The sequence below is a fragment of the Momordica charantia genome (assembly GCF_013281855.1).
Source record: "Momordica charantia cultivar OHB3-1 chromosome 8 unlocalized genomic scaffold, Mcharantia_2.0 BLBB01000008.1, whole genome shotgun sequence".
NCBI classification, from domain to species: domain Eukaryota; kingdom Viridiplantae; phylum Streptophyta; class Magnoliopsida; order Cucurbitales; family Cucurbitaceae; genus Momordica; species Momordica charantia.
This window is the reverse complement of record NW_028275166.1, coordinates 2909871-2930298: the sequence shown is the minus strand read 5'-3', so window position 1 is coordinate 2930298 and position 20428 is coordinate 2909871. Positions and strand designations below refer to the sequence as shown.

Here is a 20428-nt window from a genome sequence, read left to right as displayed (position 1 = left end):
AAACGAATACTAACTAAATTATTTTTAAATTAGTAGGACACTTTGTGAAAACAAAAAGAAAAAAACACTTTTACATTTTTACACTTGCCTTTTATGCTAAAAAGGAGAAAAAAAAAACCAATGAAACTTGATTGTAAAATTGTTTGTGAAGCAAACTTACCTTTAATAATAGCGACGAAATGTCTTATAACAAAACAGTGGCTACACATCGATATTAAAATTGCGATCTAAAAAAGAAAAAGATTTGTTTTAAAGATCGAACCATCTAGAAAAACAATACAGTGTGAAGACAAGAACATCTTTCAAAAGTAAATATCAAAACATGCATGCAGCTCATCAATAAAAGTATCAATACAACATTTCCTAAAGTTTGAAAGTTTAAATCTTCATTCCCACAATTTATTTATTATTATTATTTTTTTTAGTTTAACAATACATCGGATAGTAATTTAAATATCTAACTTTATCGTCAAAGATATATGTCTTAATTAGAAATATGCTCGAGTCTATATGTACTTACTTATCAATCATATTACAAACTCAGAAGGGTAGAAAGGTAAAATTAATATATATATTATTGGCCTAGAAAAATGGGAAATTTAAAAACCGAAGAAAGAAACCCACATTTGAGGGAAAAAAGAATCACATACTAAATGTAGGGTTAGAAAGATAGGTATGGTAGTTTTGAAATGATCCAAAAGGGGTTAAAAGGAATAAATAATTCCAAAAATGATGAAACAATATGGAACGAGAAGGGTAGATGTTTGAGACTAGCAGATAGGGAGAGATTTAGAGATGTCACATTCAAATCACTATTTATAATATTGTCAACATAAACACCATCTTGCTGATGATCTATAATTTAGACGGTCAAGGCATTAGTAATATCTCTTAAAAACTTCAAGGGTTGAATCTTCTCAACTCTGTTTTTTCTATTTCATGATCACCAATAATATAGGAGTAAACCTGTAAATTTTGAAAATTTTGGTACATCCATACATAAGAATCATGTGGTACAGTCATGTCCATCCACATACATAACTTCCCGCCCTATCTAGAAATCACTTTTCGAAAATTGGCCGCGATAATAATACGAATTTACGAAATTACCCCTCCGAACTCGCGGCGGAGAATTAACGAACAAAAGAGAGAGAACAGAAGTAAACGATGAATGACTGAGAAACTTCCTACTGGTCGAGCCGAGAGAGGAGGATATGGCGTCCCTGAACGTCACCACAGCTTCTCTATCGCTCCGGCAGCCGGAATTCCGCTCTGGCAGTGGCAATCGCCGATGCATCATCGGAAATTTTCCTAATCGGAGACCGACGGTCCCTCTCTCTGTCGCTGCAAATTCTTCAGAGCCATTGCTGTCGAGTCCTGCTGAAAAGCCTGAGATCGAGCTGGAATTTCTTGGGGTAAACTCGCGTGCAAGAATTCGTTATCGGTAATTTTTGTCTAGTTGCGTGGATTATATTGGATGATGACTGTTTGATGTTGTGGTTCTTTGGTGCGGATAGCCGAACCCGGGGAGCGATGGATCGTACCCGGTGGACACGGCCAAGGCGGTAAGCGGCGAGAAGCTCTTGAGGAATATTATGCTGGATAATAAGATCGAGTTGTACGCCCCCTATGTAAGTTTTGATTTCTACACAATGTGGAGTGTGTTGTGATCTATTGCCGAACCGATTTGTTTGTCGCACTCATACTGCAAAATGTTGACATTGCAAGGGCTATAATGGATCATTAATGTCATTTTCATCAATTTCTAGTGACGTAAGAATAATGTGAAAGAAAAACCGATATGCAATAATCATGGAGTTTGTCGGGTAATGATGATTATGAATAATGACGACGATCTCTTCAATTTCAAACCTATAAATGAATTTGAGCTAATACCAAATTTTTAAATATGTCTCACTTGTCTGATCGTCATGTCTCAATAGAATCATGTTATGAACCCTGGCCTTTACTATTCAGTCTTTCTTTTTAACAAATTTGACAAATGTTCCATAGCTCGATACAGCAAGGCCTAAAGTGCTCCCCTTAATTAAATTGTTTATGGTCTTGATCATTGATGAATGACAATAATCATAATGTTCTAATTAGTGGATCATTTTTACATGTGTTTTCTCCCATGATGTGTCGTTTAAATGCATCCAAATGTTCACAGGGAAAATTGATGAACTGTGGAGGTGGCGGAAGTTGCGGAACCTGTATTGTCGAGGTAGTTTCCTGACATATCCTTGTAGTTAGAGCTCTAGTAATTTTGTTAAGTGACTTGCTTGTTATGCTAGGCCTACCGATGAAGTATCATGTATGAAATTGCCTTTAATATACATAATGAAAAATGCATGTCAGTTGTGCTTGAAACAGAACAGATGAACGTCAAACTTTTAAATAGTTGAGATCACTTATAGATTAACAAGCCTGTTTTTTTGTGATTGCAACAACGGTGGGAAAGGACACAGTAGAAATCATCATATTGTACAAAATAGTAGTGTCAGTGTCACAATCTTCACGAAAATTTATTGGTGTTTTTTTCTTTTATATCGTTCATTTATTAATTTTTCTATTTTCTTTACTGCACCTCATGTCTGGTTGAGAAATTATTCTAGGTAAAGGAACACATAAAGCAGAGGACCTCTATGATCTATTTGCACATTTTCTCCTAGTAATACATAGAAGTAGATTTCTGATGATGGTCTGTAATCCTCCTTGTGCAGATAATTGATGGGAATGGTCTATTGAATGAAAGAACAAATACTGAACTCCGATACCTGAAGAAGGTAAGATAATAATTGATAGACCCATCTCTCCTTCTCAGCCTCTCCTGTTCTCGTCTTTATGCAGACACGAACTCAAATATCCAATACCCCACAATCCCTGAAAGCCGAAAGGTTTAATAGGAAGCATGTTTAAAGATTTTTTTTTGTTTGTTTGTTTCTTACCTTTTTGATTTACCATGGTACCTCCCATGTTGCGTTATTAGCCATTAATTAGTTCCGACTTTTTTTCTACCAGTCTATGTATATGTGTTAATCTCCTCAAAGGTCTAGTAAGAAATCATTTTATTCCCAAAACTACATGATATGAAGTCAAGAGTTCAATAAATTCATTAATGTTTCTGTATTTTTCTAAAATCTATTTCCGGCTCGTTGAGCATAGTTGACCCAAACAAAATCCAAGTCCAGGTAAGCAAGCATCCCAGAATTGTTTGAACAATTCGATTTATTCTAACCTAATAATTTCAACTTTCTGAAATAGTGCTACTGAGTGAACTTTCTTAAATTATGCTAAGTCCCGTCCTGTGCATTTGTTGCTAAAAAATCAATACCAATTTTTTCTTTGCAAGACAGACAACTTTTAATTGGTTTCGATTTAGATTGCTGAAATTGGAGGTTGTAGTTTGTTCTGGAACCTACTTCTGTTTATGTTTTCTATAAGTTTGCCATTTTTCATTTATATGCACGGAGCAATAGTAACCATGGTTGTGGCAATTTAGAAACCCGAAACGTGGAGGCTTGCTTGTCAGACAATTGTTGGGAATAAAGAGAACTCTGGCAAGGTACTATCAAGAATCTATTTTGCATCTTTGTTCATAACTACCAAATTCACACAACCCTTCTATTGCATTGAAAATATAATATCCATGATCCTTAAATTGTACTTTAAAAAAACATGATAGCCCTAGATCTCCTCGTCATGATTAGACTCCATACTTGCTAAAAGGCAAGCTCGTTTGTGCAAGGGTGGAGCTATAAATTTTCATATGGAGGGGAAGAATTTTACATTCGAAGCGTTTCAACTCTAAGAACTAAGGGGCAAATTACATGGAACCTGAAGTTTTATCTGTAGTTTTTTTCTTTTCTTAACCTAAGACAACGCAGGGGTATTTGCCCTTATTCTTCTTTTTTTTTCTCTGTTCCTACTTTGACGTTTAAGCTGATCACTGGTTACAGGTTGTGGTCCAAAGGTTGCCGCAATGGAAGAAGTGATTTAGAGTTGCATCATTATGTAGAGGCTGTGATTTGTTGCAAAAGCAAGAGGGATTATGCTACACCAACCAGGACTCGCTTGAAGGCTGCTACTACTCAACAAATTTGGTGGCTTGGCACTCAAATACCTGCCTTCAACCCAACAAATCTGTGGCTTGGCACTCAAATACAAGACGCTCAATATTTGCTCCTGCTTTAACGTTTTGTAAGTTAAATTTGTATATTTTGAAAAATTTAGCTGAAAAAGGAGATAGTGTCTTTTAGTAATGTTTATACTGGTACATGTACTGTTTATTCACACATTCTTATACTTCATTAATGAAATAGAATTGTGAAGGGAAAAACGAAGACTGAAGAATCTGATTCTGGACACATGGACAGGTGTGACCAATTGATTTACAAATATTGCTCTTTGAATAAAAATAACTGCACAGTTCACAATCACCAAGAAATAGTCAAACATGAGTTGTATTGTATTTACTCGATGAGGAGAGATTGGAATGGGAGAAAGGAAAAGTGGAGAAAGGGCCAAAAGGAAAGTTGCATATTTACAGATTATTCAACCAATCAAATTGGTCCTTTTAAAAGAACAAACAGCCCACAGAAAGGCCATGCCTTTGTTCTAAATGGGGCGTCTTTATGCTAAATTACCATTATGTCCTTACAATTTTAAAACCTCTAAGTTGATTTCATAATTTTAAAAAATTTTAATTTAGTCTCCAATCTTCTAAAAATGTCATTTCTCGAAACATCTTTGTCAGTATAAAATGTTAATAACTTTTGACATGGTATGTTTTCTTTAGACGAGACGATCACATTGCTTCTCTCAACCTTGTCCAGAGAAGAATCTAATTGAAACAACCCGAAGCCTTTAGAGACTAAAATGGTAATTTAACCATTTAACGGTTTATATTACTTAATTGTCTGCCTGTGTTCAGTTAGCTATCTTGTACTTATATAGTCAAGTTGCAGGTCTGTCTTTCACTGAAATTAAAGAAATTGCATCAGTTTCAGTTACATGCCAAAATACTTAAAACTATATTTTGTTTGGTGGCTAATCTCTCTTTCTCTCCCTCTATGATTTAGGTGTGTAATGGGTGTCCATGTCCTAAGTTGACAATGCTGCTGAGTGGTGAGGACTTTGTGATGGAAAAGGAAAAAAGGTGGGAAAATGATAGCAGTGGAGCGGAGCTGCTTGTCTTCTAGGCTCCTCCAAAGCTGGTAATAATGTTACTGTTTGAAATCCTCTTCCCTTCCCTCTATATTTTGAATGGATTGGATGCCCTTATCCTTCTCCAACCACCCCTTCCCCCTTGGGACCACCTCCCCTCCTTTCCCTCTCTCTCTCGACCCCTATCAATAAATAGAATATCTTTTAATACTCCTAACCATAACTATTACTAACGAGATATTTGGGTCGTTTATTTATAAGTTTTAAATCTGTATAGTCTATAGTTTGGGGTTTTCAATAAATAGAATATATTTTAATACTATTATCCATATAGTCACTACTAGCGAGATATTTGGGTCATCTATTTATAACTTTTAAATTTGCGTAGTCTAGAGTTTGGGGTTTTCAATAAATAGAATATATTTTAATACTGTTAACCATATGGTCACTACTAGCGAGATATTTGAGTCGTCTATTTATAACTTTTAAATTTGTACAGTCTTTAGTCTGGGGTTTTCAATAAATAGAATATCTTTTAATACTACTAACCGTAACCATTACTAGTGAGATACTTGGGTTATGTATTTATAACTTTTAAATTTGTATAGTCTATAGTTTGGGGTTTTCAATAAATAGAATATCTTTTAATACTACTAACTTGAGTCATTACTAACGAGATATTTGATTCGTGTATTTATAACCTTTAAATTTGTGTAGTCTAGAGTTTTGAGTTGGGAAGTCGCTCAAGTTTATGTAGCATGTATTTGGATTGTGAAAAGAAACGAGTTTCTGAATTTGAGGTTTGAAGTATAGATTTGTTATTAACCATCATATGTTGGCCTAGTAGAGCATTGTAACATGAGAATTCTAATATTTCTCGACAATTATATGTTGGAGGATCTTGCAGTCCAACTCTCATATATGGATTAGGGATTACTAAATTGATACCATGTATTTAACTCTAGAAATGTAGGGTCGGAAGATGGAGTATTTGGCTTAGATTTGGATTGGAGTAGAGTTTTCAACCCATTTTCTTGGCATATACATACAAAAATAAGGGTGTACATAGTCTTTTTGAATTTTAGGATGTGAAAGATCATAACTTCAATTTGAAATTTGACTTTATTGGGTTTTAGTGTTTCAAGGGCACAGGGAAGAAGAATTTGGCAGCATGTGAATAGTCATTTTGAATTCTTTTTAAAAAATCAGCTGTTGTTTCTAGAAACTCTCGTTATTCAGTTTATTAATGTTATTTTCCCTAAAAATATTCCTAATTGCGTTTACTGCTATACCTTTTTAATCGAAGGATTTTTTAAAGAACAACTTACTATTCGAATCACGTTTACCACTTTATTAAAGTCTTTTAAATCTTTAATAAAATTATAAAAAATAAAAGTCTTTTAATAATCAAAAGTTGGGTCAACTCGAATATCATTCTTTTTTTTCACATTTCATATTTTTTTAATCATACTAAATTTAAATATTACAATCGGTGTAAATACTATTTTAGTTCGTGCACTTTGATTCTGATTTAGATTTATTTTAGTTTATGCACTTTCAAAACGTCTCTTTAGTCCATGTATTTTGAACCATCCATTTTGATTCCTATATATTTTTAAAAAGTGACCATTTTGATTATTTCATTTTCATTTTTATCTCATTTTTTCAATTATAATTTTAGCATGATACTAACTCGTTAAAGTTTTCAAATGTAATCATAAATAGATTTTCGTTTCGTATAAATTTTGTATTAAAATTTTTAAAATAGAGATTAAGTACCAAGATTAAAATAAACAAAAAGTAAAAGTACATGGACCAAATTAAAAGTATAAAGACTAAAATGCACTAACGTAAAAAATATAAAGGCTAAATTAATATTTAAACCTAAATACCTTGAATACCTCACACAATATTTGTTCATTTTATCTAATCTGATTTGGTTGGATGATGATTATATTTATTTAATAAAAACTCATGCAATATCCATATCTTTGTTTTATTTTTGGTTGAATTACATTTTTATACTTGATCTCGATTTAGTTCTTTTATCTTTTTTAAATGTTTTATTATCATTTCCATATTTTGATTAAAATCTAGTATATGTATTTAGTATTATTGGAAAAATAATGTAAATCCAACTAGACAAGTTATTTAAGCTACACGATAAATGAGATACAACTGAGTTATTTGACAAACTTTTTTTTACTTAATTAGACAAGCATTAGTGGTTGTGCTCTAAAATAATCTGATTAGCAAAAGTATCCAGTTAATTTAATCACACACCCTAATCTTTTTTTTAATTACTTTTCAAACAAAAATAATATTTTAAAATATAAGTTATATTTATATTTTTCAACCAGTTTAATTTCTCTATCACAACAATAATTTGGCGCATTAAATTTGTATTACTATCCACAAATGTTATAGACATCTCATAGTAATCTTTAATGAAAACCAATTTAAATGAACTAAATTATAAATTAACCTTTATTTTTAATTTTTTAATTTTTTTATTTGTCAAAACTTTCAAAAACTTTTTTTTAAAATAAAAATAAGTTTGAAATTATTAATTCGTCACTAAACATTAATTTAGGGATTCGATTCTCCCAAGTCCCAAGTGACAAAGATTTCAACATCGAACAAATTATCATGCCGATTTTCTTCATTGCGTGTAATCCAACAGTAATAATAAATTAAAAATTATTTCTTCAAAACAAAAATAAATTAATAATTATGGATATATTTTTGTCATGTGTCACATCCAATAAATTAGAATTATATTTATATGTCCGCTCGGGTGGCCACGAGTTCAAAAAACTCCAGGCTCCTTCCCGCTCCTTCTCCCCGCTCCTCTTCCGTTGACGCGCGCCCGCCATGTTGCTCCGCCGCTAGCTCCGTCGCTTACGGCCGTTGTCTCACAACATATGTATATGCACTTGAAACTATGGCCGACAAGCTGATCGGAGAAGATGCTGGAATAAGACTCGTTGTGATGCAGTAAGCTTTGCTGCGACTTAGCTCCGTTCTCTCTGGCGCAGACGTGTGGATAAATTTAGCCGTGAGTTTTAGATTCAGTGGAAACTTTATTTTGATTTTTTTAGCTTTGCGAAATGCGGCATTGTCTTGCATTTACGATTACTTGATCTCAAAGTTTTCCTGTTTCCCGAACTCTGAAGATTTTCTTCGTTCATTTTGTCATTTTCTTTGTATACTAAGAGGTTGTAATTGGAATTAGATTCTGCGCATGCAAATTACTATTCGAATAGAGCATGAATTTTCCGAGAAATGCTACAATTTAACTTTGACTGATTTTTTTTTTTGCATTGGTTACTCTTGCTGCCATTGTTATATTACTGAAAGAAATAAATTCAGGTGCCGAAGATAAGCTCTATTCGGCCGGGATATTGATTCAACTTACGGAATAAGATCCTTGATCATTTCCCTGGCGGATAATGCAAATGAAATTAAATTTGAATTTGCAGCAGTGGATACTGTATTGAGTCAATCAGCGAACTTAGATAGCAAGACCATAAAAGGAATTGATGTTTCATTAAATTTAGCATGGGAGTTTTTGGATCCTCTTAGAGACAACAGCGATGTGTTGAAGTGTAAAATTATTTCGATTTTGTTCAATAGCATATGAATAGACGTAGCATGATTCTGAACCTACATGAACATATCTGGACACAATTCCTTTTCATATCGGTACAAGATGCAGCTCTTCATTTCAAATGGCCAGAAAAATCATCTTTACCATTTAATTGTCACGTTTTGTCCTATCATGAACATTAATTTAATATTACAACTGCAGGTTGTTGAAGTTATAGCCATGCCTTTGCTCGTCCACACACAACAGATTTGTCAAATATGATGGAAGAACATAAGTTTTCTGTCAGAATCAGGCGCCCCCATTCTAATTCCTCAGGTAGGCTAGGAGCTATTTCACCCCTATTACAATGTCCAGTCAAAGAACTTTGCAAACGCGCCCACACGGCAATCTCTGAACAAGCACAACTAGATGGAAGTAATGTTCGTGCAACTACTACTTTCGGCCTTCGGCACAAAAGAAGAGCAGTGCTCAAGGATGTTACTAACATGTCCTGTGAGAGCAATAATCTGGATTGCTTACATGCTTCTGAAGTTCAGGTGCAAATTTTTTCATATTTTAAATTGTCAGCTGCATCATGGAGTTTGAATTTTAAATTCATGAATGTACTTATATTTCAGCTGAAAAAATGAAAAAGAAAATCGTATCTTTAATCATTCATGACAGTATTGATAACTCGGGCCTATCAATAATGAAAAAAAGTGTGGTATTTAATGTTTCTGTTGAAATTCGTAGATGCAAGAGGTTGCACAGACCGAATCAGTTGAAGGTTCAACCATTACAAGGATGGCAGAGTCACAAGGTAAAAAAGAGACAGCACAAGAAAACAAGTTTCACAGTGGCATAGGAAGCTCAAATTTTGCATTCCCCGTGCTTTCAGGATCAAAAGACCATCAAATCAAAGGTTTAAATGCTGATTCATACTCTTGCTTGTTAACCGTGCATAGCTTGGTTTTGACACCGAACTAACTTTTTCCATTTCAGTTATGACAATGCCATTCCATTCCCAAGTCTTCTCTAAATTAATTACCGTTGTGGGAACATCTTCATCTTAATCTTCGTGGGATCCAAGAAGGAATATACAATTTTTTAATAATCATCACAAAAATTAGTTATTCCTTTCTAAAGAAGGCAAATAGCTCAGATCTAATGATGTTCACACTATACCATATAATATAATTTGTTTGTACAATGACAGAATTTAGAGTTTCTTATTCATTAGATGGTACGAGAGAAGTAGACAATAATTTCTTTCATCACGGGTTTTAGGAATGTATCCTATATTCCTTCAGTTCTTAATTTTTACGTCCTTTACAATTTTACAATTTTTACTCGATTTTTTAGTGTGCCACTACAAAATGTGCTTGCAGTATATTCCGTGTTTCTTTATCAGCTGATTGAATGAAAGTATGTGGGATAAGCTTCATTTTGTTTGCATGCTTGCAGCCCACTGTTTTAGGAGTTATTAACCTAAGCTTAAACAAACACTTAATGAATCCTGCTTATAATTTTCTTTTCTCCTTTGTCTAATCCTTTTCATTTTAGGAACATGATTATGTTTTTGTGAAGGTAATGATTTTCAGTTACTTCATCGACTGAAAATTAATGAGTTCAAGGGAATTTTTTAGGAGATGTAAGACATTAAGACGGGGCAGATTACGTACTAGTTATTCTCATAGACCATTGATCTTATTAAAATTTCATTCATTTCAATTTTACTGAATTTATATTAACGGGTTCACAAAAAGCTTCATTATTTAAGGAGATGTTATACGTTGATGTGTTTTATCTTTTTGAAGACTTTTTGATCTTCTAGAAATTCGTGCACTCCTTGAAAAATATTTTGATTCGTCATCAAAAGAAAAATGATAGATACTGTTGAAGTAAATATTATCTATTCATCATTCTTTTTTTTTTCTTAATCAAACTCTGCAGATAAGGCTAGGAATTGTGAGAATTTGTCAGTCTCAAATCACCTTGGTACATTGGATGGTGTTTCAAACTCAGAAGATCCTCAAGCATGCACCCTATATGCCCATGATATATATGATACTATTCGTGTAATAGAGGTCTGTGTTGGAATAGTCAAATTTTCATCAAGTTCTCAAAGAAAATTTTGGATTTATGTGGTATTGAGGAAAAATAAAGAGGACAGTAATTTCTATCTTTTGTCAAACAATGACCTACTTGTGCTAAATTGTTGAACTGTCTTCTTCTTCAGCTTGATCAAAGGCCATCCACTAACTATATGGAAGAGTTACAGAAATATATCACTCCAATCATGCGAGGGATACTAATTGATTGGCTGGTGGAGGTTAGTATAAGTATAGCCTGTCAAAAACAATTTGAATTTTATTCAGATATTTATGCTTGAAATATGCCCATATTTTCTTCTTTCATAAGTCATAACATATGGGGAACGACACATGTGAATTTTTAAGAGTAGAATTTTGCAAGAGCTCACTTCTAAGTAGGTCAAACTCTTTATTTCAGGTCTCCGAAGAATATAAACTGGTCTCTGACACACTTTACCTCACTGTGAATCTCATTGATCGGTTTCTCTCTCGAAGTTTCATTGAAAGACATAGATTACAGCTTCTTGGTGTTACTTGCATGTTAATCGCCACGTAAGTTCCAAATCTTGTGGACTGATATTCATCGTATTAGGAATGAAAAGTACTTTCACATGAAATCTTTTGACTAGCAAGGTTTATGCTGAATAAATTGTTATGAACTTAGTTATTGCTGATGTGGTTGCTAGCCCCAACAATAAAGAAAACTAGGTACGAATTCTTGGTATTAAATGATGGTCGAAAAAACGGTGAACTCTCAAGACTTCAGACAAAGTTTTGTACAGTGAAGGCTCATACGTCTACATGATCTTTAAAACATTGGTGGCTAACTTTCTATATTAGTACCAAATCAAATGTTTTATACATTAAAGCCATATTTTGGTTGCTGATAAAATTTTCATTTATATGTTTTATTTACCATCTTTTCAATATTCCATGACTTCATCTGGAACAATATGATTTCATCCTCACGTGTCAGGCACAAACTTCCTTTCTATCAGCTTGCAACTATCCCCCTATTTATTTATTTTTAAACGCAAATCTCCGTTCAATCTTTTTTGCTATGATCTTCTATTAAGCTTTCCTGAACGACTGTAAATTATTGAAATTATAAAACCATGTATCTACGAATCACTGTGTAATCCGTGATATGTTTGCTTTTTGGTGCTTGTAGTAAATATGAAGAAGTCTGTGCACCGTTTGTGGAAGAGTTTTGCTTCATCACTGACAACACCTATACAAGAGGAGAGGTAGGCTTTTGGTCAATTGGCATCCCTATTCTTGTCAGCAATACTATGGGCAGATATTGATAGCTCACCTGCTCTCATTTTATTATGTCACTGCATTTGTGCCACGTAGTTTTCAACTCTTCATATTGATGCCTTTTTCATCATTTATGACCTCATCTCGTAAGCCAAATCTTTTCTTGTCCTCCTCATGCTTAGGTCAATTAGACCTGGAAACATGTAGCCACAATTCTTAAGAAAGGGTTATGGATATGCAATCCTGTTGTCCCATATAGCATGTGATCCCAAATAGAGCCTTAAAAGTCATGATGGCTTTTACAAGATGACTAAAACTACCTTGATTTTGATTGGGGTCTGACCATTTGCCATAGAAGAGCGCAGGCATGAGGGAATTCTTGCTGAACATTTAACCATGACATCATATTACATTACCATTTGCCAATAAGGTAATATACTCAGGAGACTTGGAAAATAGTTCGAGGGATAATAATTTTTTTTTTCCAGATTGCTTGGAAGATTTAAAAATAGAAATTAATAACACCTCTGTTTTGATTCGACGATTCTTTGAGGATTCCTTAGGCCTTAACTTTGTTACATTTTTGCCATTTCATGAGTGTACTTCAACTGTTCAAGGAGGATTCTCAAGAATTTTAAATGTCGATGGTTTTCCCGGTCCCACTAGATTGATATCGTGTGGCAGGTACTAAAAATGGAGGGTGAAGTTCTGAACTTGCTCAACTTTCAGCTTTCTGTTCCCACTACAAAAACATTTCTCAGGTATCTTAGTACCATTATCTCTTTCCTTTTCTGAATCTTCTGACAACATGCCATGAAAATTGTCGTTCTAAAAGACAGCATCTTCGCAGGAGATTCGTGCAGGTGGCACAGGCTTCTTGCAAGGTATTTAATTTAGAAAACCCATATTTTTCATAGAATTCAGTTCACTCCAGTTGCCGAATGTCGATTCATTAAAGAACATAGAAAAGTAATGATAATCTTAGCATTTAGATTAGATCTTTCACATCCGTTGGAAAAGTTGATATTAAGTTGCTTAAATTCCCGATCTTATCTGTTGCAGAATTCATTTTGCTTTGATTGGCTAACATGAAGCTCAAAACCAACTATTTTACCAGGAACCTTGCGTCGAATTCCAGCATTTAACGGATTATCTAGCAGAGTTGACTCTTCTTGAGTACAGCTTCCTCAGGTTCCTGCCTTCAGCAGTAGCTGCTTCTGTCGTGTTCTTAGCCAGATGGATTCTGAATCAACCAAATCACCCATGGGTCTGTTTTTCCTTTGTCCCTTTACTGTTCTCTTTTGTCTCATGTTTTCTTTTTTCCCTCTTTTGGGGTCCCATCGGTACAATGTTTAATAATTCAAATTACATTATCGACATACGAAAGCACGGTTTTAACGCATTTCTTCGGCTTGCAGAACCAGACGCTGGAGCATTATACCAATTACAGTGCCTCCGAGCTAAAAACTCCAGTTCTTGCCTTAGAAGATCTACAATTGAACTCCACAAGTTGCCCCTTAAACGCCGTATTCCAGAAGTATAGACAACAGAAGGTTAGAAACAAAGTTTACCCTTCTTTACAAGAACTGTTTTAATCAATAAGATGGTGCTCTAAAATAGTGTGGGTTTCTTAATCAAAATCCAGCATCTATATCATTAAATAGGATGCATTCTTTGTCTTGAATTCAAAACAAATAAAATCCCTCTTAGAAGATGAAGTTCTGATCATTCTTATGAAGTTTCTGACTTGGCTCATTATAATTTTTAGTTGTTAAATTCGAAGTAAAAGAGCGGAATAAATGGGGTTTCAATGTCTGATGTGTTTTGACGAAATTCATGGCTGTGTTGGACTGAGAAATCTTGTTTATTGTGACAGTTTGGGAATGTGGCGACTTTAACCTCCACAAAATCAGTTCTCTCAGTTTTGCAAAACCAGACAGGTACCTAAATGCAGGGGCATATGAGACATTTCCAAAATATGAGTGGTTGAAGAAGGAAAAGAAAAAAAGGAAAAAGAGAGAGAAAGATAAGATGTGGATAAAATAATTGTGTGTTTGTTTGGCTTATTTATTATCAGGTTGTGGCGCTTCTGCTTCCAGATGTGGGGTTGAATTTTAAAGCAACAGGCTAAATTTATAACAGGAAACTGACTCTTCCAACTGTTTGGTTCACATCAAACAACTCAGTGAACCGATGCCTCGACAGGCAAACATCATATGATTATTAAAAGACAATCCTGTCCTGTCCACTTTTTTTGTGACCAGAAAAAAAATTTAATTATCAATTTTACTCGGTTGCATGAATGCCTACCTACTTATGAATTTGACTTTCCTCTTCCTCCGGCTTTTACTTTTGCCATGAATTCCACTACTTCATCGATATCAGCTACAATTTTTTTTATAACCAGGATTGAGCTCTTGAAATTTCAATTTTAGGACACAAAAAGTGTTCGATTACTGAACTTTCAATGTTGTATCTAATATATTCTTAAATTTTCAATTTTGTATTTTAGATTATTGACTTAATGAGATACTAGTATCCAACACAAAATTGAAAGTCTATTTATAGGTTAGAGTCATATTAGACTGTTTTATTTAATTCGGAATTTTGAAAATTTTGAGATTAAATGTGTAAATGTCAAAACTATTTTAGATTATTGTACATTTGAAGTAACACAATTACAATTGTTATATAACAAATGCTATGTGCCAAATTTTTGTTCTGAAGGACAATAAATTCTTAAACAATTCTCTCGGTGGGTTTTGCACTAAATAATTAAGTGAATTGTTCATAGTAGGTAGCCAAATAAAAATGGGACCTCACAGAAAAGTGGAAGTAATAATTATGGTCTTCATTAGAAACAGAAATCTTGCAATCTGCTCGTGGGGTGGAACATCATTTAGCAACAAAGTGGGGTCATGATATTCATGATAAATCTCATCCATGAACCTTCTTTTTTTAATTTCCTAAAATTGATGTAGTGTTATTTACGCTGCTTATTCTTTTATGTGATTATGAATTGAGCAACACAGTGATTAGCGCAAAGTTTGAACCCAAAATCTCGTGATAAGTGATACCACAATTCTCAAAACTCTTATCATTGCACCATGGTCAAATTGCAATCTCATTATCGAGGGGAAAAAATATTCATTATTCATTTGACAAACCTTCTCAAATCATGACCATTAGTCATCAATCTAAACATACTTATCTAAACATAATTTAAGTAGTTAGATCTAGTCATCTCGTTCTTCCCAAAAATCGTGACTCCGAACCAATCTGTCAAAAAATAAGATATCATTTTGACCTTGATGAAAGAATAAAAAGCAACGAAATTGAGACAATGGGAGAAGGGGAAAAGATTTTCTGAAATGCACTGCAAGAACTTTCCGATGAACTTGCAGAGGAGTTAACATCCAACGTCATAATGGCGACAGAGAAATTACAGGATCCAAAATAAGGTTACAAAGATTGGCTGCCACAGCACCAACCAACCCAAAATTACATATTCCCATTCCTACCCACCAACACATCACATTTCCCCTCTGGTATTTCCATTTTCCACCCTCAATTGCAAAAGACAACAGAAAAACAAAGAAAATAAAGGGGTGTGGCAGTGGCACTGATTTGAGAGTGGGAGTGAGGGAATCTTACATTACATGTTTATCATCAATGGAACCAACTTCAGCAGGCTATTGAGGATGCTAAGGGAGTTACCAGCACAGCGGTTTTCCCGGCCATTGGTTGGACGCTCGCAGCTGCGTTCTCGAGTTGCTCCCATACCTGCTTCCGTTTGTTGGCTGCCGAGCTTATCTTTGCTTCTTCCTCCTTGGCATGGGCATGGCAGGATATGAATAGCTCATCGTCCATCTCCATGAATATCTTTCTAACGTTAAGGGTTAGGTTCACCACTGCTTGGTTCCAGTGGATCTGGGCATTCCTCTCTAAGGCGGGAAGTACGATGGGCAATATCACGTGTCTGTTGTGCGCGATCAAGTTTACGATGTGGTCATTGTTCCACAAGAAAAGGGCCCTTTCAGCCACCTGAAAGATAATGAGTTCAATCAAACAATCTCAGCAACAATGGTGTTAAAAGAAGAGTTAAACTTGAAGGTGAAAAGTCCAACTTAACCAATCGAAACTGAGCCAAATCAAGTTGTCTCTTATCAAAGAAAATGATAAAACATATGAACCGTACATATTGAATGTGAAACCAAAAGAGTTTTAGAACCAAACATCAAATATATGTTAATGATATGTGACAATGGCTGTGAAATGGACCCACAAATGTTGAAAAACCAAAGAGAATATAAGCATGAAATGACTGGAACTCAGATTATTAACTGATTGAACCTTCACATCATATATTGGCTAATATAAATATAAGCTTTGGGAGATTACTACCTGAAAGTGCGAACTGTTTATGCAGCATCCGATTCGCCAGAACAAGGGAACCATGACTTTCTGAAATTCCACCATGTTAACTGCTTCCAAAATCTCCTCTAACTCACCCAGAAACATTACCTCTTTCTGACTACTCGTTATCGGCCAATATTTTAACAGTCCTTTAATCACAACACTCGCTAGCTTTGGTTCCTTCTCTACAAACTGTGTAATGCAGTATGAAAGTTGTTGAAAATAGGCACCTACAGACTTCGGCTTATGCAGAGGAATCAAAACCCTCCACAAGAAGATCTTGTGCTCCTCTTTAAGAGGTAATGCAAACCCGCTGATTATACTTCCGAATATCTCCAGCAACTCAGCGATGCCATTATGTCTTTCGGTCTCGGATACAAACCGATAAAATATATTGTTGATAGACTTGCGAATGAAAGGCCGATGAACCATGAACTTCCCATATATCCGATGCATAATCGTCTTCAAACATTCCCTTTCTCTAGGATCCTCCGAATCAAACAACTCCAACAGTCTCAAAATGAACGAATGGTCCATATACTTCTTTGCTACCTTAGCATCAACATAAGTAGAATGTATAAACTTAAGCAGCAAATCATAAACAAGCTGTAAATGAGGCCAAGCAGGATCAAACGTGGGCTCATCATCGTCATTTTCACCACCAAGAACAACACCACCAACCATGTTAGCTCGATAATTCGGTGGAAAGACTCTAAACAGGTTAACAGCGCACATTTTACACAAGGCATTAATCGCAGGTTCGCTGAATTTCATGGACCCAGCATTAACAAATTCCACTAGTTCAATCAACGTTTGTCTTTTAACACCTTTTTCTATGGAATTCTTACTGGGGTCCGTGAAATCAAAGGTAACACAACAAAGGCTCAGTTTACTCACGAAGAGATTCATCTTCTCGGAAGAGGGCACGTCTTTGAAAGGCACCAATGGCTCGATTCCGGCCACGAGGCTCGCCGGGAACACTGCAGAGGAAGTTCGCTTAGTAGCATTGGTCCGGCCTGAGGCAGAAGCTCCACCGCTCGATCTTGGGGTCCCAGGGCCGGAAGATGTAGAGCTACTTCTGGGACTGGAACGCGATGAAGACCGCGGTGTTCTTGGTGAATCGGACGAGTCGGATGACTTCCGAGGAAGCTTGCTGAGGATCTGCTTGAGCATTGTGAAGAAACGATTCGATAACAAAAAGAAGATCAGACCCAGGAGGAAAATTTGATCATCGGGGAACATAAACGCCCAAAATAGTAACAAGGAACCCTATCTCTCGACCATGAATTTGAGCAAATCCAAAGGGTAAGCAACGATTTCTGAGATCCCAGAAGCAGAAAACACCTCAGGACGGAAAATGTAGAGAATGCAGAGGACATTGACTGAATGTCAGATCCGCAAAAATCTTGTTCACCCGAGTCCTCCCAAGGAACAACATGGGTTATAAAGGGAAAGTTAAAAAAAGGAAAATCAAATTTCAAACAAGCTCACAAACGAGAGAGAGAGAGAGAAAGCGGGATGGAAGAGGAAACAAAACGGTCCTATCAACATTCAGGTAGCCAGCATTCCTAGAACAAAGAAATTTAACAAACGTATAAACAGAGAAAAATAACAAAACAAAACAAAAAGAAGAAAAGAAGAAGAAGATTTAGGGTTTGATGACAGCAAAAGTAAATCCAAATCCCATCATTCACAATCAAGAACACTCCACATTAAGAGAAGGAGAGAGAGAGAGGGAATTGGGGAGATTAACGGAGATGAAAGAGAAAAAGAAAGAGGGTTTGATGATGATGATGATGAAGAAGTTGCTTTTTTGAGTTGTGGGTTTCGTCTTCCCTGGATTGAGAGGCGAATTAGAATAGCTAATGTTCGATTTCCATGAAAAGAATGGAGGAATTGAACATGAGCTGCTCCTCTGGTTTTTGATTTTGTTCTTGGTTTTCGTTTTTGTTATCGTTCTCGTTTTCCTCGGTAGATGCGAGAACGAGAAGAAGAAACCTCTGCCTTATGGGCATTTTCCGAGAGAAAATGCAACGCTTTACACAACACTAATTTTCCATTAAATATGCCTTCTCCCTCTCCCTCTCTTTTTTTTCATTTCCCCAGACATTATTTATTTTTGTTTCTTAATTTCAAAAAAGTAACTACTTTCCTTTCATCGCCCCAAATATTCAAAATATCTCTTCCAATCTATCAACTTTAGAACAAAAATACTCATCTTCATGCTTCTCATAAATCGTTGAGATTAAGGTTTTAAATGTCGATGTGGATGAAAATATCAATATTTCAATTTTATGGAAAAATTGATGTCAATGTCGATGTCGATGGATATTTCTATCAAAATTAGAAAAATTAAAAAAATCGTAAAAAATATTTAAATTAACAAACAAACATTTTTCAATTTCTAAATTAGTTAAAAAATAATTAATATTAATATTATGTATATATTAGTGACATTTTATAGATATTTTCTATATTTTATCGATTTTCTTGTACTATGATGAAAACGTTGATTCACCTCTAGTGTCGATGTCAAATTCATGGAAACATTGATATGTTGATAGAAATGTCTACGTATTAGAATCATGTCTGAGACACTTATTATATTAATTACTATTTTAAAAATTGATGGCTTGATTCTTACTTACACAAAATTGATTTAAAAGTTACATTATCAGTTGAACCTACTTTTCCGTGTTAAAATATTAATACTAGCGAAAAATCAGGAATTCGAATCTCATACAATTTAGATGCTAAAGCACATATTTTCGTAGTGAAATAAAAGCGAAAAGAAACAAATATTTATTTTTAGATTTTATTTATTTATTAGGCGGGACGGGTAATGATGAAAAAATTGGGGATAAATGTTATCTGAAATCTGAATGTGCTGGTAGATGTGATTTAGTACCTCGTGCCACGCAGGATTGGTGGATTTTGCTTACTTTAAAAGTGGTTTAAAACTCCTCTGTCTTAAACGACGCCGCTTTCAAGTGGGCCTAAGGCTTATCTAAGGGCCCAAGTCTCGGCCTTAAAACTAGCCCACGCAGTACACGCCATCCCACTTGGGCCATTACCAAATGGGTCCTGCTCCTAACTAACAAAGGTATTAAATTTTCGATAAATGTCCACATTTTCACATGTTTATGAATTTAATATCGGAATGAGTGATGAATTAAAATTAATATTATATCATAAAAATCAATGAAATATAAGAAAATTCGATAAAGTATCATTATGTACGTAATATTAATAATTATAATTTTAAAAGGTAAAATGTTTATTTTTGTTAGTTTAAATAATTTTTTTAGTTAACACGAGCATAATTGAGTGGTACTTAACATATAATATTTCTCTGAGAATCTTTATATTTTCAATTTGTTTTATTCAAATAAAAAAAACCTATATATAAATTTATTGAAATTTCCATTGACATTGTTTGTAAAATCATGCTTCTGACATTTTAAACTTTAATTTTGGTTTTGCAGTTAATACTATTTTATGTATAATTTTAAATTGATAAATCATCGTGCTTTTTGTTTAAAATATATTTTTTCAACCTTTGCAGGTTCAAATTTTTTACTTGGAGAAAGGTTGTCAATGTTTTACCCATCAAACTAGTTCCTTTCGATGTATTTACCAAATTGTAGGGATGTAATCAAATTGTGAGACTCATCTCAAGTTTTGTAATCCCATTATATAAAAAGGTGTAATACCCAACCTCAACAATCTCATTCTCATTCCTTATTCTGTGGACCCCACATATATTATATATTGTTATAATTACTGTATTACTTTTACTTTTATCTCTCACGATTAGATCCATATAATTTTTAATTAGTCTTTTTATACTTTTATAATTTCTTCTCTATTTATATTCCAATTTTTATTAGTTGATGTGATTTTA

The 20428-nt window shown here is 34.4% G+C and overlaps 3 protein-coding genes across 7 annotated transcripts; 2 read left to right on the top strand and 1 right to left on the bottom strand.

Annotated features, from left to right (window-relative positions):
• Positions 1–1114: 1114 nt before the first annotated feature.
• On the top strand, positions 1115–4297 carry LOC111004660 (2Fe-2S ferredoxin-like superfamily protein). 2 transcript variants are annotated; one of them, XM_022275766.2, is made up of 6 exons: positions 1128–1415; positions 1518–1631; positions 2171–2224; positions 2724–2786; positions 3503–3565; positions 3960–4297. In XM_022275766.2, exons 1-6 carry the CDS (start codon positions 1215–1217, stop codon positions 3993–3995), a joined length of 531 nt encoding a protein of 176 aa, XP_022131458.1. In that variant the 5' UTR covers positions 1128–1214; the 3' UTR covers positions 3996–4297. The 2 variants fall into 2 exon arrangements, with proteins under 2 accessions (XP_087983744.1, XP_022131458.1); XM_088127618.1 differs by lacking the exon at positions 3503–3565 and having other exon boundaries at positions 1115–1415.
• LOC111004605 (cyclin-A2-2) lies at positions 4061–14445 on the top strand. Of its 4 annotated transcripts, XM_088127616.1 has the most exons (16): positions 4061–4200; positions 4323–4376; positions 4799–4881; positions 5082–5216; positions 8978–9312; positions 9509–9677; positions 10709–10842; positions 10995–11087; positions 11267–11400; positions 12020–12095; positions 12793–12869; positions 12944–12992; positions 13226–13375; positions 13527–13661; positions 13985–14048; positions 14186–14445. In XM_088127616.1, the coding sequence occupies exons 5-16, from the start codon at positions 9034–9036 to the stop codon at positions 14224–14226; spliced, it is 1401 nt and encodes a 466-aa protein (XP_087983742.1). In that variant the 5' UTR covers positions 4061–4200; positions 4323–4376; positions 4799–4881; positions 5082–5216; positions 8978–9033; the 3' UTR covers positions 14227–14445. The 4 variants fall into 4 exon arrangements, with proteins under 4 accessions (XP_087983742.1, XP_022131360.1, XP_022131362.1 ...); XM_022275668.2 differs by lacking the exons at positions 4061–4200; positions 4323–4376; positions 4799–4881; positions 5082–5216 and adding an exon at positions 7660–8224; XM_022275670.2 differs by lacking the exons at positions 4061–4200; positions 4323–4376; positions 4799–4881; positions 5082–5216 and adding an exon at positions 7667–8224 and having other exon boundaries at positions 12959–12992.
• Positions 14446–15457: 1012 nt separating this feature from the next.
• On the bottom strand, positions 15458–18597 carry LOC111004884 (Protein phosphatase 2A regulatory B subunit family protein). Its single transcript, XM_022276124.2, has 2 exons — positions 16513–18597; positions 15458–16152 (listed from the first exon to the last, which is right to left on the bottom strand). The coding sequence occupies exons 1-2, from the start codon at positions 17764–17766 to the stop codon at positions 15793–15795; spliced, it is 1614 nt and encodes a 537-aa protein (XP_022131816.1). The 5' UTR covers positions 17767–18597; the 3' UTR covers positions 15458–15792.
• Positions 18598–20428: the final 1831 nt, after the last annotated feature.